Source organism: Stylophora pistillata, chromosome 13, assembly GCF_964205215.1.
Source record: "Stylophora pistillata chromosome 13, jaStyPist1.2, whole genome shotgun sequence".
NCBI lineage: Eukaryota > Metazoa > Cnidaria > Anthozoa > Scleractinia > Pocilloporidae > Stylophora > Stylophora pistillata.
The window spans coordinates 5,247,418-5,271,912 of NC_142531.1; the positions used below are offsets into that span (position 1 = coordinate 5,247,418).

At 38.5% G+C, this 24,495-nt stretch overlaps 3 protein-coding genes across 6 annotated transcripts; 1 reads left to right on the forward strand and 2 right to left on the reverse strand.

The window, feature by feature from the left end:
- Window positions 1–392: 392 nt before the first annotated feature.
- On the forward strand, window positions 393–3,195 carry LOC148717357 (uncharacterized). Its single transcript, XM_088743663.1, has 4 exons — window positions 393–619; window positions 1,259–1,609; window positions 2,092–2,562; window positions 2,814–3,195. Exons 1-4 carry the CDS (start codon window positions 451–453, stop codon window positions 2,960–2,962), a joined length of 1,140 nt encoding a protein of 379 aa, XP_088599789.1. The 5' UTR covers window positions 393–450; the 3' UTR covers window positions 2,963–3,195.
- Window positions 3,196–4,172: 977 nt separating this feature from the next.
- Window positions 4,173–14,191, reverse strand: LOC111336801 (uncharacterized). 3 transcript variants are annotated; one of them, XM_022942960.2, is made up of 11 exons: window positions 13,866–14,191; window positions 12,978–13,185; window positions 11,956–12,398; window positions 11,524–11,575; window positions 10,758–10,889; window positions 10,274–10,363; window positions 8,933–9,010; window positions 7,598–7,660; window positions 7,422–7,492; window positions 5,222–5,320; window positions 4,173–4,929 (listed from the first exon to the last, which is right to left on the reverse strand). In XM_022942960.2, exons 1-11 carry the CDS (start codon window positions 13,946–13,948, stop codon window positions 4,806–4,808), a joined length of 1,443 nt encoding a protein of 480 aa, XP_022798695.2. In that variant the 5' UTR covers window positions 13,949–14,191; the 3' UTR covers window positions 4,173–4,805. The 3 variants fall into 3 exon arrangements, with proteins under 3 accessions (XP_022798695.2, XP_022798694.2, XP_088599706.1); XM_022942959.2 differs by having other exon boundaries at window positions 11,956–13,185; XM_088743580.1 differs by having other exon boundaries at window positions 11,956–13,204.
- Window positions 14,192–15,639: 1,448 nt separating this feature from the next.
- Window positions 15,640–19,439, reverse strand: LOC148717358 (uncharacterized). 2 transcript variants are annotated; one of them, XM_088743703.1, is made up of 4 exons: window positions 19,240–19,439; window positions 18,837–18,914; window positions 18,165–18,233; window positions 15,640–17,799 (listed from the first exon to the last, which is right to left on the reverse strand). In XM_088743703.1, exons 1-4 carry the CDS (start codon window positions 19,397–19,399, stop codon window positions 15,920–15,922), a joined length of 2,187 nt encoding a protein of 728 aa, XP_088599829.1. In that variant the 5' UTR covers window positions 19,400–19,439; the 3' UTR covers window positions 15,640–15,919. The 2 variants fall into 2 exon arrangements, with proteins under 2 accessions (XP_088599829.1, XP_088599828.1); XM_088743702.1 differs by having other exon boundaries at window positions 18,165–18,236.
- Window positions 19,440–24,495: the final 5,056 nt, after the last annotated feature.

Consider the following 24,495-nt stretch of genomic DNA (forward strand, 5'->3'; position numbering starts at 1 on the left):
TCACGTGATCTTAGCTATTTGTCCACCTCATGCAAAATCTAAATCATATGTTCTAAATATTTCCTAACAAAAAAGTTAAAACAAATAAGGTGACCTTAATTTACAATTGAAGGATTGATCGATCGATCCAAAATACAAATAACAGTCAAATTTGTCACCACAAATTTGGTGAAAAAAAGGAGTGATGTCTTTGTTTTGTTAAAAAAATAGCGGCCTTTCACGTGCATGAAACAGATCAAAACTCGCAGAAGACTCCTGGGATTTTTTAGTGTGCGAGAAACGTGCTTGTGGTAAATGACATTTTTCTTATCATGTTGCAATTCACCTTCTTAGTGACTTACGAGTGAGAGGTAGGAAGAAAAAGCTGCAGGATTTCTTCGAATGAGTAAAACCTGAAAGACGAGCTGTTATTGTTGAGTTTACTCTTTTAAGGCAAGACTAATTGTCGCAATGGCAAATGTTTATATTTCACCTATGGCTTCTCCTTCATTGGAGTGTTTGTCTCCAGCGGAACTGGCGAACGAAAACAGTGAACAAGTAGAGCAAGTGACTCCAAATCAAGATGAAAACGAGAATGATGTATTCAAAGGAGAAACGAACGCATTTGCGAAAATGAGAGGTATCTGCAGATTGCTTTTAAATTCATTACTTGGATTGGCGTGGTTGGCAGGGGATTAGAGATTTTTTAAGTTCGATTTTGGATTGCGGACAGCTTTGAACGGGACGCGCTTTTTAAATTGAACGAGACCAGGTCCTGAGCTTACGCCCGGGTCGATGTCTGAAAGATTATTACTTCCTGTGGAGTCTCGCGCAAGAACGGAACTTTGATGGTTTGAAAGAGTAGTACAAAGTCAGATATTTGAGGCCTGGTAGCCTGTTGCTAGTTGTTCTAAATTGATTATTCGCCTAGACAATTCTCGACAAAAAAACTTTCTTGTTGCCTCACATAACAGCAAAAAGTCGGAAAATAATCATACTCATTTACAGCAATCCTGGTTAATATTAAGATTGGGGATAACCCATTCTAAGCCTCCTATACCTAGTTACAATATAGATCTTCATTTGATTTACTCGTACCATTATATATAACGATTTTGAGTAAAGACAGATTTTTGAGAATACGATCGAATATCATCGGAAATATTCGAACAATTCCGACAATTTTTCCGTTGAAACTTCGGGATTACCAAATCTAGGCCCCTAGTTCGTACTTATAATCGACTTTGCTTGTAATATGCATTTCATTCTTAATTGGCAGGACATATGTTCGAAACACCGTCAAGCACCCTAACCACTTTACGTCTTAGCGCCAGCAGTGAAGACACCAGTCAGACTAGCAGTCCGAAAAGAAGTCCTTTATATTGTTTCCATTCCTTTACATATGGGGTTGGTGGGTTGAGCGTGACTGCAGCTGGCTTGCATTATGGTGGAAAGACAACTACTGGACTTGATGGTAATGATGTTTGCGAGAGTGAAAGCTTTGATGCCGATTCTCCCAATGTCTGGCGCACGAGAATGGTCGTGGATCCAGAAGAGAGTTGGTCACCCACACCCACACCCACAATCCTTCACGAGAGGAACTTAGGAATTGAAGAATGCCCTTTAGACGGTTTGCCATACATTTATACCTACCACTCGCCAAACTCAAGATAGATTTAGATTTTTAAAAATACTTTGCCAGGTGCAAAGACGAAGTTCCTCGCAAAATGGAAGTGAACAAGTAACCTAGCTTAAAACAACAAAACAAAAAAACTGCAAATCGAATGCTTGCCTTTGTATGCGGCCTAAATTTTCTCTCTTGGTCAGTCTATCCTCCTTTCCGTCTCTTTGTATCTGCATTCTTGGTTGTGTCATTGTGTCTTTGTCTGCCTCTCTAATTGTGTCTGCTGGTTTTTTTTTACTTCTTTTATGACTTGGCCTAAAATGTTTAACGTTTGATAACTACAAAGATTCGACTCTGAACCGAGGCATATAACCTTGAAGTATCTAAATTTCACCATGATGTTAAGAAGTAAGCTGGTTGTTAACACCAGGGAATAAATTATGATTGGCCAGTCTCGCACACTAACAACTAGGCTTTGCGACACTACTGATTGCTTGGAGGTTGTATTCTTACGCTGAGGTATAAAATGTATTTTTTTTTTTTTTCAGGCTCTATGTCGCTAGAGGAAACCTGTCAAACCAAACACTCCGAAGCTTTTCAGGCAGAGATTTACGTCAAACTCCAGAACTCGAATACTGCCGTCAAAAGCGTCTCAAAGGAAGCGACAAATGCACTAAAACTGCCCTCATTGCAGGAAGAAGACCATTCAGAAACTGCAGATGGCGAGAAAAATTGCGCAAATCCTCTTGTCACCAGACCGTCACCGAAAGGCGCAGAAAATCCTTTAGTTAACACTCACCAGACCACAAAATCTTCACAGAATGGAAATATCACGACTCATATCATGGTGCCCAGCAAGCAAGTTATCTCTGATCATCAGCGGAATGATATTGCAGGGAGCCCATCAGGTGTGATCATGGACATAAAGAATGACTGGATGGCAGGCGAAGTCGTGGAAGGTAATGAAACTTAAATAATCAAACTATATTTGTACTTACCTAGGGGTCACTGTTTAAAATCTAACTAAGGACTGTGACAGCTTAGAGCGCGCAATCAAGGCAGGTATGCATAACACATTCATATTTTTCCCCTTTGAATCACTCGCCATTTGTGGCCCGCTTATCCTTCCCAGAATCAAAGCTGTAGGTAATTTTATACGTTTACTACCTTATCTCGAGCACTTTTTATTATTCTTCTTCGTTCAAACTAGAAAAAGAAGTTGTGGATGAGGATCGCATACCACTGATAGGTCAAGAAAAATCTTACACGAGGTACACAATTGAGAAGGACTTGGAGGAGGAGGAGGAGGAAGGAACCCCCGTCACGTGCTTTCCTTGCAGGGAGTGCCATATTCTATAAGATTGTGCGGCGGAAGAACTACATCGCTTCAATTTGTGAAAGGACTGCGGTATTTTGAGCAAACTTGGTGATATAATTAGGAAAGAAAAATCGGAATCTGTCTCATGTTTAGTAAAAGCAACAAATGTAAGCTTTAGGAATAAAACCACTCAGTTTTCGGTGTAAATGCACAGATCAAGTGGGAAGGAAATGGAAGATTTAATACTGAAGTACTTTGAATAAAGTAAATTGGTGTGACGACCTGAGAAATGTTATACCGTAAACTTCCTTCCCGTTACCTCTCCACACTCGAACACCAAAATCTATCTTCTCCTTACTGTTCTCCCGACATTTCCTGTTGTACTGACAAGGAGAATTTATATTTGTTGGAGCCTCTTCTGCTAATGACCATTTCCGTTACTCTCAAGATGTTATTGTTTGATGCAACAGGGAAACAGCCAGGAGAAATTATATGTCAATCACACGTCGGGGTATAAGGGCTAAAGTTGTTGCGTTTAGGACGCGTTTGTGACGGTCTCTGCTTTGGATAGGTCATCCACATCCGACACACAACAAATTACTCGTCCTCACCACACAAAACTTCAACAAAGTTACCTCACTGCATGCATTAAAGAAATCAAATCAAACCATTCTCAAGCATTCTCTGGTGTAATCAACAAAAGACAAAAAGTCAATTTATTAGTCTGAAAGGAAAAGAAGAGAAGACCGCCACGAGAATATCGAATGTTTGTTTAGGAAATAAATTCGGGGTCGACACAGCGAGAAGTACACATGGGATTGTGGATCGCGCCTGTCCCAGCAGTATAGTTATAACATAACCAAAGTAAAGCGCGCGCTCTGATTGGTGAATTTAGCGTCCCCCATTTGCCCATGGGTGTACGCTGCTGACGTGAGCAAATGCAAAGACTATTTTTCCGCGCGCGCTTGTTTTTTCTGGTCACGTAAGATTTGTTAAATAAAAGGGAACTCTAGCTACAGTGTGTTAATGTTATGTTATAAAACAAATGGTAAACACCACAGCGTACACTATTGAGTTATGGATGCACTTGGGAGGTTTGCTAAGCACTCAAGAAGCTAGAGTCGCTCTCGGCTATCGCCTCGAGCGACTCTTACGCTTCTTTCGTGCTTAGCAACCTCCCGCGTGCATCCATAACTCAATAGTGTACGCAGTGGTGTTTACCATTTGTTAATTATAGCGCAGACAATTGCATTTCCTGAAAACATATTTTATTACTTTCTTGAAAATTACAAAAATACTCTGAAGAAGCAATGCCCTTATATCTAATTACCCACGAAGTAAAATCGCTAAAGCACTTCCCTTTCGGGAAAATTTTAAAAATCCTGTAAGTCTGAAGTGTCTGACTGAACCCGCAGATTTATTTGGTTACGTGGAAGCCGTAAACGCGAGCGCGTGTGAAATTCCCGCCACCAAGTGTAAATGTCTGTTAAGCCTTCAATTTGAGCTAACAAAGTGAAAAGACAAACCTCTGGAAACAACTGATAGATATTTCTTGCGCAGAAATTGGCTTGTAGTTTTTGTTGTACCATATACCAGAAATTGACTATTTCACTCTTTTCAACAGTTCGCTTAATAACTTTCGCCCTTTCGTCAGCAAGAGGACTGAAGTCAGGGGGAGGGGTGGAGAACGTGCAGATGATAAAAACAGAAGCTCTACCACTCTCCCCTTGATGAAAGTACGCAGTAAATTTTGAATTGATTTGGATATCTTAATATCGAGAAATCCCGGGTGTCCACCCTTAAAGAGCCTAGCAAACTGGCTCAATGCGAATTGAAGCCTTCAAACTTCACGAAAATTTTGAATTCAAAGACATCCTCCATAAACTATCGGAACACGAGAAACTGGGAAGTCCCCGCATAACTGTTAGCGAGTCGCTTGCCATCTGGTGTAGGATCAGAAAACGCTACAAGCTCTCTGGGAATAATGCAGCCGTAAATGAAGTTTGTCCTAAGGGAGAGAAAAAGAGATTACTCAATGAGAACTCAAAGTAAAAACAGCAAAACAATCCAAACCGCGGGAAAACGCAGGCGACCAGGTCATGATTAGCTTAAGCTTGCACTTGATTGGTCGAGAGGATGACACGAGTTTTCTAGACCAATCATGGAGCGTAGGGCGGCAAAACCAATGCCATCTCTGATCACTTTCGACACTCAGTTGAAAATTGGTCTATGTACTGACTGTAATAAAAATAAAAGATAAATAAAAAAATAATAATAAAACACAATCCTCTACTTCTCACCTTACACAGTCCAGTAATCTTGTGGCAACCTTCTTCCTTCTGTACTGACTGTGAACCCATATCCTGCTGATACCGCACTGTGCTGACTGAGGGGTGGTGCTTTCGAGCAAGACAAAAACAAAAAAATATGTGTATGTTGATGTGCAAAACAACTTCATAATAAAATTCATTCCGTTGGCAGATATTTCTGATTTCAATGTTAATGTTAAAAGAGATTCAAAAGGAAATCCAATCATGATAGTTCATTTCAATGTAATGTTACAAGAAAAAAGGCTGACACTATATGCATCAACAGAAGCTTATAACCCTGTTCTAGGTCATAAGCTTTTGGTTTGAATAATCAGACTATTTCTGAGAACAGGGCTCTTGCACTTTTTCATGAACCCAATTCAAGGACTTTTAAGGACTTTTCAGGTCATTTTCAAGGACCTTGGCTCTCAAATTCAAGGACCTTTTGCATTAAATAGGAGCTTATAGACAACTAATAAAAAACATTGCTATATATTGCATTTCAATAACATAACCCTGCATGCAGGACCAGCCAAAAAGTCCAACAAGTGTGACTTCAAGGTGACTGAGGTGGCACATCATAGTGACCACGTGCTAGGTAACCAAGGTTATTTTCAATACACCAATCAGGTACAAAATATCTAAAAACATGGGATTTGAAAGGAAAACTCATACTTGCAATTTGTGCTAGAAACTTACACTTTCAACACTGAAAACAAAAGAAAACTTCTAGTTTGATTCATCTGCAGTTATTTTAAACGACTTTTCAGAAATTTTCAAGGACCTTAGTCTAAATTCAAGGGTTTTCAAGTCCTTGGAAACAAAAAAAATTAAATTCAAGGACTTTCAAGGAGTGTGGGAACCCTATGAGAACTGCAAAAATGATGCTGGTCATGTTCTTTGATTAATGCCTTGAGATGACTACTGGCTATAAGTTACTACCCTAACATCAGTATGCACATTCTCCATACTCTTTGCTATAAATTTCCTTTAGTATTGACAAGGAGAATTTGTTCATAAATCAGAGCTTTATTGGTTGGCTATCATCTCCTTATTGAGGATTAAGCAGTGTTACAGTATGGAGAAATTATATGCTGGTCACCCTTAGGGTTTTAAGGGCTACTATTATATGGCTGTGTCTCACAAGGACTGGGAACTACCGAATTCACGAATTTGATTGGCTGAAATCAATATTGAAAGCGGTCTAGATTTTCCCATCTAGACTGGCATCTAGACTGGTCTAGAAAAAAAAGGTACAAAGAATATAAAAAATTGGCATATAAGACACGGCCATGTTATAAACATCTTATTAACTGAGCTAGGTCGGTCTGTATGGGAGAATCTTGACCTCGGTCACTAGTATAGACCTCACTGTGTTCGGTCTGTACTGGCAACCTCGGTCAAGATTCTCCCATACAGACCTCCCGCTCGGTTAATAAGAACTAAATAAAGAGCAGTAGATGGGAAACCTAAAAAGGCTTTATGTTCCATTTGTACAGGGCACCTTTCAACATTCAGCAGCCATGATTTTTAACGAATTGCCAGCAAATATAAGGAATTGCACAGATTTTAAGAATACTGCAGGCTCTGCAAGCCGTTCTTGAAGGCGCGCGCTTTGTCTTTCTTGTAAAAATATAGAAACAACCACCACCACCAACCAATATATTCTTTACATTCCCTTTCATGTATAGTTTTTATTACAATTTAGTTAGTCATTATAAATTAGTTTTAATATTAAATTTTAGTATCGTAGGCCTTCACAGATGAAGAGCCACACCTTTTTATGTGGATATACTGTGAATAAACCGTTATTATTATTATTATTATTATTATTATTATTATTATTAAAAAGTTTATTTCTAATACCAGTCTTTTTCATGCCAGGATCTAAAACTATCACATGGAGCTGACACATGACAGAAAATATAAAATTATTTTTCTTATTTGTACTTCATTTTGAAAAATTTATTATTTTTTTTATTAGCTTAGCGGACAGGCAGGGACTCCATGACAGCTTGTGCCAATTACTGCGGGCCCAGTAAACAGTAAAATGAACCAGTTTTAAACACTGTCAAAGCCATGAAAAGATGGACTGAATCATGATTCATAATCATTCCCAGAATAGAACTCAAGCCCAAGTCTCTGACAACAATAAAATCATTAACATGCTGAGCTGCACTTAATTTGATACCTGCAACACCAGGCTGCGATCTGTTTTTCTGGGGTAGAAGATTCTTCAGGTGATGGTAGCACAGGATAGCCCTGAGAAAAAGACATTTATTAAGACATTTCTTTGCATGTTTAATCACAAGGCATAAACGCAGCTGGGAAAAAAATAGTGAAAAAATTCTCATAATAACCTCATACCTGATCAATCTGAGTTGCAACAGTACACCCAACAACTTTTTTTGTTGTTATAAAGAGAAAAGTCTGAAAACGATAGCAAATTGACTGTGTTTAGTGCAGACTAAGATCAAACTGGCTTCCAGTCTAGGAGCCAGGATATCAGATTGGCAAGAGATCTAGACTCCCTACCCTGAGGTCAAGGTTTAATGTCTGAGCAGGTAAGAATCTTAACCCTTTTACAACCAAGATCTCATTAGTAATTCTCCTTACTGTCTGCCATACAATTCTTATCATATTAGTTTGGAGAATTTGGTTGATAGTTTTCTTTATTCTCATCACTTGTTTGCTTAATATTGTATTGACATTGTAAGAAGAAATTCTGTCTTGGTCATTCATGGGAGTTAAAGGGATATGTATATGTACAATGAGTTTTGTCAATGCCTTTAATCTTTTCTATGAGGGAAAATTAGCACTTAAATTTAACCTGAAAACAGCAGATGCCTACCCTTGGCTGGTTAAGGATATTTTGAGTCCTAATAATGACGTATTAAGATAATAATAATAATAATAATAATAATAATAATAATAATAATAATAATTATACATTTATAATGCACAAATTAACATGTGGATATGATCATATGCGCATCACAACACTTTTCGGGGGACTTTGGCCGGACTGCATCAGTAGTTTACAAACAATCGAAGGAAACTTATTTGAAGATGCCCCCTCCCCCCCCAATTCCCAGTAAACAGGCCAGACCACATCACAGTAATCTCGTGAGTGGGTTCTTTAACGTCCCCTGCCTAACCAAATTAACTAATTAATAGATGCAGGAGACGGTTACACCAGTTAATTACAAGTGACAGTGGCCAACTCAAAAGCTTATGCTCCTTTGGTCACTGTGCACATTTTACTTAAGATTATTCATGTAATTTACTGTTCTTATATATTCTAACTTTTGTAATCTATAGCAATCTCTACTGTAACCTCTTGAAATAGTGCGAATAAATGAATGAATGAATGAAGTATGAGATGACGATTATGGTTTGCTTCAATACTTCACTACTAAGGATCTTAATTCACCAGTAAGTATCCCAGATTTACAGCCAATAATTATAAATCATCTCTCAGCTTTAATTTTATACTTGAGATAATTATAGGTAATTCAAACATCACAAAAAGCTTCACAGTGTTGATCCTTATCTTTTTTTCATGGTTGATCGATTGATTTGTCATGTAATCCACATCAGTTTGTGATACACACATTGTTTTAAATGAACACAAAGACAGGATGGTCAGGAACTTGATAATATAACCCTTTCCCACTGCAGCTGTGACTGATTATTACTAACCTTAGCTCCACATCTTCTGTAAGGTACATCTGCTACAAAGCCTAACTCACTGTCAACAACTTTGCGAACTTCTTCAATCTAAAATATGACAGCAAAGTTTAAAAAAAAATCAGTGATAACAATAATAATTATAAAATAATAATAATTAAAACACAAAATTCAAAGAACAGCCATATCAGGATTTTCAAAAGATTCCACTTTCAAATTTATTTCTCAGTATAATTCCAATTGATCCAAGTTGAGAAGCATTTTTAAAAATTCTATTTCCTTTCTCTGTTACCCTGTTTGTTTCCTTCTTGCTTCAGGCAACTCATAAGGTCTCTTATTTTCATACTCATAAAATCAAACTAGGAGGTTCACAGCCCATAACCATCTTTTCATTGCTCCTATTTGCTACTGTAGCTTGTTCAGGGCTCCTACCAGACCTTTATAACAACAAAGCAAGTCCTTGGCCACTGTACTTCACCCTTACAGGCAGTCCCCTACTCTACTGTTGCCCATAATTATCCAAAACACAAAGACATTAGGGACTGGTTATTTACACACGGTCTAATCCAAACTACAATTTTAGGCAATCAGTGGGCCTCAGTTTTTCTCTGTAAGAGGGTTAATTTGATCAAATGAATGTTCTTTCCACAGTTAGCTTTTGGCCCTCTTGACACTGTTCTCAGAAATAAATGTTCAGATAAAAGATTTGGGTAAATTGAAGATGGCGTAGAATGGTTTTTTGTCAAACAACAACAACAAAAAAAACTGTTCATTAAAAAACTGTTCACAAAAATGAATGTTCAGGCTGATATTAGGTTGGGTTAAATTGAAGATGGTTTATTAGAATGGGTGTTTGTCATACAACAACAACAAAAAAAGCAAAACTCCCTGCAAAATCAACACATTTTCAAAGATATAATGTGACAAGAAGAAAGAAAAATAACAGCTTGGTGCATGTTGCTTTTTTATTACACAACTCGGGCAGTCAGAGGGCCAATGACTAAAATCAACCAATCAAAATGCTCTATTGCCGGTCAATATTCTCTCAGTATTGGACCGGGCACTGTCCCGAATGGTCCCGAATGATACCGCACTTGTGTCCCTTTGAACTTCAGTCGTATAATAAGTCTCTCATTAACCAAGCTTGCTTGGCACTGCACTGGAAGAATATCGGCCTTCGGTCTTTTTTGTAAGGACCTTGCTGCGCTCAGTCCGTACTGTCAAGACCTCAGGCCGATGTTCTCCCAGTACGGCCCTCGCACTTGGTTAACAAGATATATATCAATACCAAGCTTCCATTGGAGAACTGATAGGAATTGAATGTATAGGGTCAGGGGTTATAGTTCATCGAACCTTTTTGAGGTGAAGGCGTGGATCATCTGGGCTGACCATAATCACCCTGCCATCATGATACTCTTTAACCACACATTCATTTTTCCAGCCCTGACAAATAAAATATAAGATATTAAACTTTACTTTATTAGATTTTGAAAACTAGATTACAAATGTGCTTTCTTTAAACAAAGATGAAGGATATGTTTCGATACTGGTGAACCTCTCTTTTGAGAGCACACTATTTAAGGGCAAACTCTGGTCCTGACAAGGATTTTCTCTTGTTTATCCTTGCCAATTCAGAGCCATAGAAAACCTCTGCCTCTGCTGACAGTGTTAAATTGTCACAAAATGTAAAGATTGAAAAAAGGTTTTAGAGGTGCAATTTTTTTAAGAGGGAGATCTAAAACATTTTTCAAGTCTTGCATGTATAGCTTAACTTGTCAGTGAAGCTAAAGGATTTTAAGATTCAATTTGCTATTTTAGGTACTTGTATATAACTTACTGTAAATTTCAATCCATTGACAAAGCTCTTGTGGTGTCTAATGTGAGCAGCTTCATCATCAGGCTGGGCTCTGGTATATACCATACCACAGGTCGGGCATGTTACATGTCCAAAGTCTTTTTGGCCCAAGTCCTGATAACAAAAAGTAAAAAATATAGTGAAAAAAGGTTGCATTTTTTAACAAGTAATTATGGTTTTATCAACTCAATGTAAATTGGTTACCTTTACGGGTTTCGAAGCTGACGTTTGAGCGTTAGCCCTTGTCAGAGCCAATGAAAAAGGGCTAACGCTAAAAAAATCACTCTTTACAGTGGCCCATTTACATTATCAACTCAGTTGATCAAACCACAGTAACTTAGTATACTCCCCCACTAATGCAGCATCACTGTTTCTTTAGAAACTTACCCCCCCTATCTATTCATTGACAGTTTTTAAGATAAGTAAAATACAGCTATTACTGCATGAGTCAACTCTGATGAGGATTGCTCAATCACATGCAATCTACCTTATTGCCAAATGAAGATTAGCAGTATGTAGTTAAAACATCATGTTCCCTCTTCTAAGTGTTTGGATCCTGAGACCAACAATGATATTTCACAATAAAGCAAAGTACATGTGGTAGACTAAAGTACAATATCCAAAGAAACTTTAGTATATGTACAAGTCTCCATTCAAAACAAGTGGTTTTTATGCCTCTAAATAAGAAGATGGGATCTTTCTTTCCAAAATCACAGCTTCATAATCAAACAAACCATTTTCAACTCACCAAATACATTTGCTCTTGCTTTTTTCCGGACTTTTTCTTTCCTGGAGTGATCCTGATAAAATTGCAAAGTATATTTTCAGCTATTCCAAAACTGAACATGCCTCTTTATGGAACTATTCAGAGCATGTTTTCTGTTGAAGAGCATGTTTTACGTCTAACCACATGCTACAGTTTTTCAATAAAAGAAAAGAAAATGACTGGAACAATAGATCAACTTTGGAACTAAGGCTTTGTTTCACATAGAATGTGGCTATACAGAAATATTTCCCTATCGAGTCACAGCATCAAATACACTGTCAGTAGCCATTAACTTGACCAGCGATGCATATCTCTGAGGCCGAAAGTTTATCATCTTAAACACGTACACTTTTTGAAACAAATAGTATAAGCTAGTCTCTGTGATACCTAAACATGCAGCTTTGAACCCTTTACCTGTATTTGCCCTCAGGTGAATTTCCTACAGAGGGGTGCATTGATGAAGAAGGAACACCATTTGCAATAGTCTTTGTTTTGCACTTTGGACCTGGTAATGTTGCAAAATATCTCGTAATAGAAGCTTGATGCTCAGGAGAACTTTTGGATGAGCCTAATTCCTCTTCCTTGCCTGACAATTGCTGTGTAAAAACACTTTCACCAGTGTCTGGAGATGGCGTTGAAAGTGAAATACTTGACTGCGAGTCACTTGCATTTTCATTGCAATCCAGTATTGTCTCTTCTACTCTTCCATTCTGTTCTGCACAGGGCTGGTGAGAGTTAATTGTGTGACGTGTTATCCCAATTCCTTCTTCTTCTTCATCAGTCCTCTCGCTAGATGATGTTAATTGTTCTGGTGATACATTGCTTGAACTGGAGAAGTAGTATTCATTTCCATTTTTCTGTAAACAAAAGCCATCTAATAGTCTGCCAGGTCCACTGCAAAGACTTGCCTCTGAACAAGTGGATTCAACCTCACTCACAACAGTTTTTGCTACTCTTATATTTGATTTTGAATAATTACAAACTTGAATAATTCCACTTTCTTCTGAATCATAATCCGATTGCGGTGTTGTAACACCTCCTTCACCGCTATCTTTGACCTCTTCGACAGTATTCATCACCAAGTCATGGGCCTTTTTTTTGCTCTTGCTTTGAATATCCTTATTATCAATGTCAACAAGAACATCCTTGTCATTAACATCCGAGTTCAGTTTGTCTTTCTTAGTCATATTCTTATGCTGTCTAGCGCCACTACTAGTCCTACGCTTTTTACTAGCTCCTATTGAACTTTTCCCTTTCTTCAATTTTCTCTTTACACCTGTTGTGTTAACCATTGGTAACTCTTCATTTTCTTTCCACAATGTTTTGCGAGTGTTTGGAACAAGTATGTTCATATTTGGAGTGAAATGTTTACTCCTTGATCCATAAAAGCTAATAGGGGTGAAGCCATTTGATTGCAATTGCAAAATCTCACCGACCTCTGTTCCATTGAGTTCCTGATTGTCTACAGTTGTCAAAGAAGTCACATCATTTTTTGCATCATGACCATTTATACTTTCTTCAGGTGACTGAGATCTGTCACTGTCAAATGATTCTTCAGTTTTAGAAGCAAACATCTCACAGTCAATATCTTTTATGAGATCAGGAGTCAGTCCAACTGTTACTTTCTGCATTATAACCTTCAGTCTACAAAAAGTAAATAAACCTAAAATTGATAAGGATGTAAGTAAACAGATAATAAACCATACCATAATTGCAAATGGGTATATATTTCGTTAAAGGGGATATTAAGAAAGTGGCATGGTCTACGTCCTCATCTACAACAACGGTTGTCATCACAGTGGTCAAAATGCTGTGGACTTGTGAAGCCCAGCCAATAAGCACTAAAACACAGATAATTTTAATCCAGTTTTTTATTTTCTCTATTCAAAAGCCGTTCTGGGGTAGTTTCCTTTTTGCTTTATAAAGTATTCAGTCACCAAATTGTAGACAAAAAAATTAGATTGAATTTTCTTTACAAGCTTTCACATCTGAAATAAAATTTCACATTAACCCTAGGTCATCTTAACCCAACTTTGAACAACTAGACCCTGAGCTGTAAAATATGTACACTCGGCTGTCTTCAAATAAGCAAACCCTCTTCATTTGTTCTTCGATATGGTTTTTTTCTTTAGCAAACGATATTCCATACACATCCCACACAAAAAAAAATCTTCATAACGAATTTGAAGATTAATCAGCGCAAGGAAGCACTAGTTCATACACAACTATATAGACTTAGGTCTGCTAATCTGATTTAGTAAATCGAAACTTAGTCTAATCTTAAACTTTTGAACATCACGACATGTGAGCAGCAAAACGCCTACCTCTCAGTTTCATTGATTTGTTTAATGTTCCTTCCCGACATCTCAGATTCTCCTGAAGAAGCCGAAATCTTCCCTTTGGCCATTGCAGGGCTTCGTTCGTCCCTGATGGTGGGAGTTCAGAAATAGAAATGACGAAGAAATTTAAAGGAATTATGCTCCAATGATAGGGATCTCAAATCGGTGGCCTGACATTTTTTTTCTTTAAGAAAGGACTAAGTTCTTCTGTCTTTATTAACTTGACAACGAAGCAAACTTTCTGGAATCCGAACAAGTCACACAAACGGAGCACTGCATTTCCTGTCGTCCGCCATCTTGTCTCTTTCAAACATTGCATGAATTTTCGCGCGCAACAAACTCCAAGGGACTTGTGGGTTGTGAACAGCTGGGCAGCCAGGCCCGTCTGGGAGAACTACATCGGGGAACCTCGGGGTGACAGCTCACTGAGCCCAACTCAAACGTTATCTCAATTCGTCTCCGATTTCTGACTTGACATGAATTATGACAATCCAGTGAGAATGGACGGCTCGGTACATCTTGTTGTCCTTATGAAAGAGAAAAATGACCGTTTCATGCACTTTCCCTCGAATAATAACATCCATCAACTTAAACACGAAGGCGCGCTATAAAAGGAGCCTTAGGTCCCACTGGACCATTTGTCAATCAACCGTCGTGTGATGTAGAACTATTAGAGTCGAGTTAGCTTGAGCTACAGCTACTCCAAAGCAGTGAACAGCGGGCGCATTCCTCAAAATTGTTTTATGTCTTCATCACAATACAAGAATTTTTGAGATTTGTATTTCCTTTCTCCAATGGAAACTGTCTTTATTTGTGGCGGTAAATTTGAGATCGAAGTAGGTGGTTCGCACGTTACCTAATGCCACCATGCTGGTGGAAGTAAACAATAGATATCTCATTAGCTCTTTTTGTTCGTCTACCAGCATTTGAATTTGACCCGCACACGTCAACGGCGAGTGACAAATGAGCCCAGGTCTTCCCGGGGAAGACTTCCTTATATAGCGCGCCTTCGTGTTTAAAAACAGAAATGTTGAATTAAAAGACTGGGCAGTTGGCGTACGAGAGGAATGCGTTCATCAACTTTGGATACTTCGACAGATGATAAGAGCACTTGTAATGAGGGAGTGAGGCACACTAACTAGGAGAGCACTAATTAAATACTTAGGACTTCTTCTCCCTCCAATATCTAAGGGTCATGAAATAATGTGGACTATATATGTACTTGCTTCTGGAGGGAGAAGAGCAGTTATAAAACTTTCTACAGAAAAACAACAATAACAAAACGCGAACCTAGTATTCTGCTAAAAGAACTTAATGATCACTAAATCATATTTTCCCGCCGAGACAATGGTATAACATGTCAGTTCTGGATTCTTCTCAATCCAAATTAACTGGTGGGTACAATTAAGGAAGAGGATGCAAGGAACCACTCGGATATGTCGTCAGTAAGAGAGAAACCTTAGTGTTGTTTAAGTTTTATTTCTCTTTATTTTTCGAAAGAAACTACTTCGTTAAGTCAAACTCCCAGTCGATATCAAGTGAACGAAAGAAGGATGCTGGTCCCCACGCAGGCATAGTCGTATACTTTCATAATCTTTCAGGTGAGCTCCGGGATTTCCTAGTTCTTTGGACGTTATCTAGACTGTGTTTGGAGTCGCCTATCTCAGTGAAAGGTATACCCGTGTTTCCGAGCCTGATACGCGTAATCCCGGGTTTCAAAGTTACAAGGTACAGATTATAATAATTACAAATAGCGGTATCGATAGCCAAGTCTTTAATGAAGTAGAAGATCTTTATTAATTTTTTTGCGTGATAATAGAATTTACTTACAAACAGTCACATTAGTGAAAATAAAAACATGGTTTGTCCACCAATGTTTTCATTGTCAATCATCCGCTCTTACTGATAATGTATTCTTAAAAATACCTGACCCTTAAAGTAGAATCCCTTATCCCTTTTGTAATCAGCGAATAAATCTGTTATGCAAGATTAGGCCAAAGATGAAAAAAAATCTCTTCCTCAAACGGAATTGAATGAAATTAACACCGTACACGGTTGGAAACGACTTGAGAGTTGCAACACTTTTGAGTGTGAGGAACGTACAAGACATTGCCACATGGGAGCCTGAAACAGGGAAGTTGGTGATGAATTATTTGACCAAAGCAACATTTTTGTGTCTTTGAACTAAAAGAAATGCCCCCACACCGGGAAGGAATCGGATATGGAGAGCATCGTGTATTTTTGGGAAGGACTTGGCCGTGGCAGCATTGCTGAGTGTGAGAAACGAAGAAAGCCTGTCCACATGGCAGTCGGGTACAGAAGGCTTGGATGGGTACTTTCTGCCCAAAGCAACAGCTCTCAATCTGTGGATTGTATGGAAGGCTTCCACACTGGTTTGGATTTGGGGATCCTGAGCAAGGTATGGTCCTGGAAATAACTTGATTATGGCAACATTGCTGAGTATGAGGGACATAGAGAGCCTGGCCACAGGGCAATCGGTTACATGAAATATGGTAAGGCACTATCTGACCAAAGCAACATCGGTGGGTATTAGGATCGTAGGAAAAACCACCACATCGGAAGTGGGTCGGAAATGGCGTGCATGGAATGGTTCTTGGAATAACTTGACCACGGCAACATTGTTGGCTATACGGGACGTATAGAGCTTGTCCGCAAGGTAGTCTGATACAAGGAACATGGATGGGCAGTATTTGGTTGAAACAACATTTGTGGGTTAGTGGATTAAAGGCTAAACCACCACACTGAGGAGAAACAGGGGATGGAACACAAGGTACAGTTTTCGGAATGATTTTAGAACTGCAGCATTGTTGAGTATGAGGTACATAGAAGGCCTGTCCGCAAGGAAGTCTTGTACAAGAAACATGGAAGGGTACAATTTGCCCAAAGCAACATTTGTGAGTCTGTGGATCGTAGGAAAAGCCACCACATTGGGATGAGGTCGGGAATTGCGGACAAGGTACAGCTCTAGGGATGACTCGAGAATGGCAGCATCGTTGAGTATAGGGAAGGTAGTAAGATTGTCCACAAGGTAGTTTAGTACAAGGAAGTTGATATGGTACAATTTGGCCAAAGCAACACTTGTGGGTCCGAGGATTGTAGGCAAAGCCACCACATTGAAGAGGCACCGGGGATGGAATGCAAGGAACAGCTTTTGGGATGACTTTTGAATTACAGCATTGTTGATTATGAGGGACGTAGAGGGCTTGTCCGCAAGGAACTCTCGTACAAGGAACATGAAAGGGTATAATTTGCCCAAAGCAACATCTGTGAGTCTGTGGATTGAAGGAAAAACCGCCACATTGAAATGAGGTCGGAAATTGAGGACAAGGTACAGCTCTAGGGATGACTCTTAGGTGGCAGCACTGTTGAGTGTAGGGAACGTGGTATGCTTGTCCGCAAGGCAGCCTGGTACAGGGGACATTTATCGGTAGAATTTGGTTGAAGCAACATTTATGAGTGTTTTGATTATAGTAAAAGTTACCACATCGTGCTGACGTCGTGGGTGGTTTACACGGTGTGCTCTTAAGAATGACTTGACCATTGCAGCATTGCTGAGTGTGAGAAACATAAGCAGAAGTTTTACAGGGCAACCTTGAACAAGTGATTTGAATGGGTATTAATTGACCAAAGCAACATTTGTGACTCTGTGGATCGTAAGGACGTTTGCCACACTGTTGCGTCTGAGGTGTACACTTCGAGGTCTTGGGTATTATTTGGCCGTTGCAGCATTGTTGATTGAAAGAAAGATAAGGTACTTTTGCGCATGTCAGTCTCTTACACTTAACTCCAAATGGAATCAGCTGTTTAAAGCAACACCGCTGTTTGTAGCGGTTGTATGCATGACCTCCACATTTACGGAGAAAAATTCGCGACCTTTTCGTATCATTTGGATTATCCTCTGCAAGAGATAGGAAAAGATCTTTATCATTTAAATGAAAATACATAGCTTAGATCTATATTTAAGCTAAGAGCTTGCTGATCCATGCTTCAAAATGGAGAGATGTTTGAAAATTATATGAGCCGTAAATACGTACATGAATCAAGTAATCATAGGAGTTTTATTGTGTACTGACAGACTCGGAAGTTCAATACTGAAATTAGTTACGGAGAAGTAGCTATAGCTCCATTGATCCTGGAAAAGACTAATCAAGTGGAACTGCATGGGGAGAAAGCTTTAATGAAAGAAGAATCATTGCTTTATCGATTATACTGCTTAAGTGACAAGGGATCATGAAAGCCGTGGAGTTACGACTGAAACCTTACCTTCATCATCAAAGTTGTCTTCTGTTTCTTTCGGAAATTTTTCTTCGACATTATAATCTTTGCTTACTTCTACTGAGACAGAGAAAAAAAAATTGATTAATCTTTGAAATAAAGACACTAAGTTTTCTCCAATAATTCTGTCGAAGGATTTAAATTTACCTCAATGAGCGTTTTTGAGCATATAACGTAGTCGGGAGTGGTAAGTAAGAGCGAAGAAACCGCGAAATTTGCGAAATATTGACCGACTCATTTTAGACAAACTAAAATAAATAGTTTTACACATCGTTGGTACTCATATGGCGCAGAAACCTTCTCTTGTTATAAATCTATTAAAACAGAGTAGCAAGCTCCAGAACCCTTCAACCTCAGAGTTATCTTCGCCAAACCAAAACGATCACTGTAATACAGATAGTGGTCAACTCGAGGCCATTGTCGTACCATTTTCCCGCATACGTAGCTCCGAAATCAATTTTAGTAGCTCGTAATTTGCAAGGGTAGTTTTGATTTTAAACGAACGAACTTGTAAATATACTTATGGTCTTGCTTGATTACTGAGCTTTGATTATTCAACAGCCATTTCAAAACCTTATTACTTCTGGCATCAGTGGTGAACTGAGTTTACTGCCGGGAAAAAATTTTTATAGGTTCTTGCTGATGGATAAAATTTCTTACCAGCTTCATGGTTTTCTTCGTCGATGAAGTCCTCGCTTTCCTGTTGGGGACTTTCATCCTCTTTGCTTTCGCTGGGTCCTAAAAGGATATAAATTTTGTTATTTGTTGTTTTGGCTTTTTGTTCGCATGTTTATACTACCTCTGCTAGCTAGGTATTAGAACACTACCCTTTAAGAAACGCATCGGTGACACAGTGATGTTTTCACAAAGAAAGAAAAGATGAATTAAAAATTCAATTAAAGAACGAAGGCTTTTTATCTTGATCATAAGATTTTATAGGAACTACCCACGCGACGCGGTTATAATTACAGCGGCAGCCAACGCGAGGAAAATCAGCTCAAATCCAATAAGAAAATTGGTGAATGACAAGTAAATTAAGCATGATCTAGGTCTGACTTATCACCTTGCATCTCATTTGAATGAGACAGAGCTTCTTCTTCTTGGACCTCATCGTGGTTTATTTGAAGTTCTTCGCTGGTTAAAATCTTCTCTTCGGCGTTTGCCAATAGCAGTGGGGTAACAGCAAGAATAAAAGCAGTGATTCCACATAGAATTCGAGCCATTTTTAGTCAAGAACACCAGGTTCAGTACTAATGCCAGAAAAGAAAAAAACCACTCCCTTTTATACAGTCCTCACACTCTTAATTATTCGCTGACCTCGCTGAAAAAAGAAACAATTGCGTTTATATTAACATGCATATATTGCCCTTAGTAGCTTGAGGTTTAGATTAAGTAACCATGGATAAAAAAAGGAGAATGATTATTTTTTACCATAGGCACTAAATTAATCACATGATATGTGATTATTTTAGACTCCTCTTCTTTTAAGCACTTCTTTGCGTTTACAAAGATTTTCGCGTTTGTTCTTGTTTACGTTTGGCTTTATTCAATTTCATATCATTATTTAGTTAAAGGTGTGCGTTGAATAACAAAGAGGAGAATTTCAAATAGAATTTGAAAAAACACTGGTGATGACCTTCGGCCCTCGAATGACGCAATATCAAACTTGTGCCGGACAGGATTTTCTCAGTTTCTGACTGATGTATTCAATAGAAGTGATTTTCTGTGATGATGTGTGACTGCATTTTTATTGGGGAAAACAAGATGCTTTGTTTGAATCATGAAACTCAAAAGGCAAACCGTAGTTAAAGATTGGGATAACAAATCTGAAAAACAGCATGGTAGAATAAAAGTGGAGGAAAAGAACTCGGGTTTATAAATCTTGTGTAACGAGTTTGATGGTAAAAGATCGGAAGACAACAAACTTGTTGTAAGGTTCCAGCGTCGTAATATATTGGAAGTATCGATACATCCATCTCGTTAAATAGTTTGAAGACTGTAACAAGCTGAAAGAAGAACCTCGTGTAAGATTAAACTCACTTATGCTGCCTCGCCATGCACGTCACACATAATCTGGACGATTCTGACGAAAACCGAAATAATCATTCAATATAATTAACGTTTTTATAGTATAGTATCTCAAGATTTCTAAAAAAAAAAGTATGCAACTGCAATTGTGGCTCAGTCCGAAGGAATATGTACAAACTGTGTTTTTATGTTAGATCAGTCAATTGAGAAAGCCACAAGGACAACTGCCATAATAGATCGAGCGAGATTGTCTTAAGAAAGGGGTTCAATTGGGGATGTTTTACCTATAGCTTCAACAAGATATTTTAAATAAAGTCACGTTTTGAACAAGTACTCGTCATTTTTTGATGAGTACCCCCATACTCAATTTGCGTCAACAATCGTTTCACACTTGAGAGGACTTGAGTTCGAAATAATAATTCTGATAAGTATCATAAGTCGGTCTCAGAGTGTCTTGGAAATTACAATACTCATTTCTGATGAGTACCTCATGCTCAATTTGCGTCAACAATTGTTTCACACTCGAGAGGAGTTGAGTTCGAAATTATAATTTATACCCTTTATTTTTTTTTTTCAATGTGCAACGTTTTCGTTGTAGTTATTGCAAAATGTTTTTAAGGATCGATCACTCATCTGAGTTTAGCAAATGATCTATCTTATCAGCTTGAAGACTTGACATCAGAACCACTAAGTTTCGTCTCTCTCAGAGTATGTTATGCTTGGGTTCGAGTTGATTTGGTTTTATCAGTTGAGTCGATAACGTAAATTGGCCGACGTTAAGAGTTTGTGAAGCTGACGTTTCCAAACGTTAGCACTTCGTCAGAGCGAATTTCAGAGTCAAGTAGTTTAGACGTCTCGTATTGATATTTGCATTTTAGGTCAGCAAACTAGTATAAACACTCAAAGTTTCATTGCTTGTTTAGCTCTATTTTCACCATTTCTCGCCAAAGGTTGCGTATTTTGATATTCGATAGATTCCGACTCCAAACAATACGCGTCGTTGATCTCGAAAACAATATTTAATATCTCGGTAGGCCCTCCTCGGTCTTAGAGTGCCTAAGCCAAGCTGACTCTTACAGGAGTAAAATATTACTCACATTCTGAAGGCAAATGAAGAAATATAAAATTATACAGTGAAGAAGCACCTGTGAAGTTTTCTTCAAAATGACTTAAGTGAAAGTTTATTTTTTCCAAAATGTGGTAATGATGGCAACAAAACACTCAGTTTAAATGGTGCACCTTATTTACTATTAGAGGGAGCTTTCTGACACAGAGAACGTGATATTTGTCAACTATATCAATACATTGGCTACTTGTTAAGTATTGCATTATCTCCAAAATACTTCTACTTGTCTATAAAGGTCTACATGGCTTAGCTCCAACTTATATTGCTGAACTGTTGCATCAAAGGAATTATGGCTCTCGTGTACTGCGTTCCTCATCACAAATGCTCCTGATAGTTCCAAGAACAGTTCGAAAGAACTGTGGTGACCGTGCCATCTCCATTGCCGGTCCCAAGCTTTGGAACGATTTACCATATTCCCTGAAAACATCTGAGTCTGTTGCAATTTTCAAGAAGAACCTTAAAACATACTTGTTCAAAGAAGCTTTTAATTTACGATTGTTTATAATTTAATTGCTAGGTTAATTAGTCTATGATTTTGTAAAGCGCTACGGAGAACTAGTCGAGCTTAGCGCTATATAAATGCTTTATTATTATTATTATTATTATTATAGTGCAGACAATGTGGTTGCTCACTCAAATAAAACGAGAAAGCAGTGTTTATTGCTGAAACTTCCACGATCAAAATAGATGTAACAGGACTTCATACGGTGGACTTAACTGAGGATGAAGGTCCTAGAGGAAATCTCTAAAGATCGACAAATTGTCGTTGAATTATCAAAACTGATCTTTAAAGTTAACACTTTTTGGAATGAATAGGGTTGAATATTAACTCTTTTGACTCCTGAAAGTTGCTAGCATCTAATATTTCCTCTGAATCAAACAATAAGGTCGCTAGATAGAGGAAGATCAGCAACTATGAAAGCTCTTGTTTGTCAACAAATTTTCCTCACTTGTATTCTCAGCAGCTTCAGTAAGAAATAAAGAACTGTAGGGAGAATGTGCATATTGATGTAAGGGTATAAAGGGTAAGTGTGAGAAGAAATGGAAATATGTAGTGTCTATTTTAAAATTAGAGTTTTCTGTGGATGGCCAAGTTTGGTCGTGGGACGCGTTACTATTCAGCCCATGTTGTGAGACTTTTTGAGACTCCAGCAAACAAAAGAGCTATTTTTTAATGATGATAGTGGCAACCACTTGTATTCGTAAGTTCCTTAATTACGCTCATCGGAAGTTCAAATATCAATATTGCTTATTTTAGTTTCTCAGTGGTTTGAGTGCAGTTTGGTTTTTGTTTCCAATGAGTTCTCCCGAATCGTTCTGAGAAAATCGTCGTAAGAAGTTTTCATCAGTTTAACGCCTCCTTGTTCCACCATTGGAGGCTTCCATCAATATGTTTCAAACCTCCGCTCCGTTCCTGAAACCTAATCGGGCACATTTAAACCACATAACCATGAAACGCTCGTGAGGTTTTCATCAAAGTGATTTCACAACGATAAGTTTTATTTTATTTTTAGTAAACCGCTCATCGACAATCAAGCAGCTTAAATTGGCTGCGTCAATCACTACTCTATAATGATAAATACTTAATATAGTCTCAATATTTTATTTGAGTTTGATTCAGTATTGTTTCCTTAGGGAATTTATGATACTTGTTAACTAGCTGGTGAGATGGGACAGTCCTTGACCTTTCCATTCTCCTCCACCCCATCTATATCGCCGGGCGTATTCGCCCTAAAAACGTTTATTGTCATTGTTGTTGGATCCTGTATAAAGAATCCGGAAGCTCAGTTCCACCTATGGACGTCTTTACAACACTAGTCGTGTGTTTAAACTCTCACAGAGACCAGTTCATATTCATGTCCTCCTTACAAGGCTGACAACTTACACTTTTCTTCTGTTTCCCGATCGATCGAGAGCGTCCATGACAGCTCGGAAAACGCGTGCACAGTAAGTACCTCTCGTTGTCCCATACAAAGCCTTAGAAAACTTTTCGAAGGCTTAGTGCGGGAAAAAAGGAGGTACTTACAGTGCACGCGTTTTCCTTGCTGTTATGTTCTGCTGATGGGAACTTTACGAAACTTGATTAGAGCATTAGTCATCGGTTTTACGTCAGAGAGAAAAATCAATGAAGCGAGAGAATGCAAATGCAGTCATACGATATTGCAACAAATCCTGATGGTCAAAGATCCTGGTGGTTCAGTTAATCTGCAGTACTTGTCACTTGTACTTGTTTGAACTGAGATGCTTAGAATGTAGATGTTTAGCTTGTAGGTGATACGAAAAACTCACGGAAAGAGTCGGAGTATCTATCAATTGAATATTGAAATAACTTTTGTCGACTCCCTACTATAAGTACTATTATTACATCGCCATCAGCGCCTGTGGGCAAGAGGAAGCGAATCCTGTGTTCTGATTGGCTACCTGAGGGGGCAAGATGGGCCCATCTTGCCTGCTCGGGATTGCCCGCATTTATCCCGCTCATGAAAAAAATTGAATTAGAACTACGTTTGTCATACCGCATACGCATATGCCATACGCATACGCATATGCCATACCGCATACGTATAAGGTCCTAACCATTCTAAACAACACAAGGCAATCTGCGGTCTTTCCTTACACTTAGGTTGCACGGAAAGCCGGAAAACTCTTGAACAAAAGCTTATCTTTCAAACCGGCAGTCTAAATCCCACAGGTATCAACGAACGCTTTTCATTCCACTAATTTATTCGTGTTTTTCTCGTTGCCATGTTCCCACCAATAACGTAGCTCCTTTTTCTGCCTTTAAAAGCACAAACAACCCACAATTCCCCTATTCGCTCCGACGAAGGGCTAACGCTCGAAACGTCAGCTTTTATAATCGTAACGGTGGCCAATTTACCATTTCAACTTTGTTGATATATTCATATTATTTCGTTACCCCCACCGACGCAGCCCCAGACAGTTTCTTTAGAAACTATCAGCCTCGATCTATTAAGGGTCAAGTTGTACAGAAATTTACCCTAAGGGAAACGAAAACTGGTTTGACGGGGGAATGAATTACCTAAGGTGCAAGTTACCGAGGGTGAAATCCTAGCTAGCTTTAGACGGAAGTCTGGGAGGTTCCATTTTGCCCTTAGTTATCGCAAGGTTTGAGACAGGAAGGATTCGACTTGTTAAGAGTTAACT

Excerpts from the sequence above, each read along its gene's own strand:
- LOC148717358 (XM_088743702.1), bottom strand. The coding sequence starts at position 19,399 with ATGGCTCGAATTCTATGTGGAATCACTGCTTTTATTCTTGCTGTTACC. Across the intron at positions 18,915-19,239 it reads TCATTCAAATGAGATGCAAG|GACCCAGCGAAAGCAAAGAG; the intron begins GTGATAAGTCAG and ends ATATCCTTTTAG. Across the intron at positions 18,237-18,836 it reads CGAAGAAAACCATGAAGCTG|TAGAAGTAAGCAAAGATTAT; the intron begins GTAAGAAATTTT and ends TCTCTGTCTCAG.
- LOC148717357 (XM_088743663.1), top strand. The coding sequence starts at position 451 with ATGGCAAATGTTTATATTTCACCTATGGCTTCTCCTTCATTGGAGTGT. Across the intron at positions 1,610-2,091 it reads TGAAGAATGCCCTTTAGACG|GATTGCTTGGAGGTTGTATT; the intron begins GTTTGCCATACA and ends TGCGACACTACT. Across the intron at positions 2,563-2,813 it reads GGCAGGCGAAGTCGTGGAAG|AAAAAGAAGTTGTGGATGAG; the intron begins GTAATGAAACTT and ends CGTTCAAACTAG.
- LOC111336801 (XM_022942959.2), bottom strand. The coding sequence starts at position 13,948 with ATGGCCAAAGGGAAGATTTCGGCTTCTTCAGGAGAATCTGAGATGTCG. Across the intron at positions 13,186-13,865 it reads CAAATCAATGAAACTGAGAG|ACTGAAGGTTATAATGCAGA; the intron begins GTAGGCGTTTTG and ends TACTTTTTGTAG. Across the intron at positions 9,011-10,273 it reads CACGCCTTCACCTCAAAAAG|ATTGAAGAAGTTCGCAAAGT; the intron begins GTTCGATGAACT and ends GTCATATTTTAG.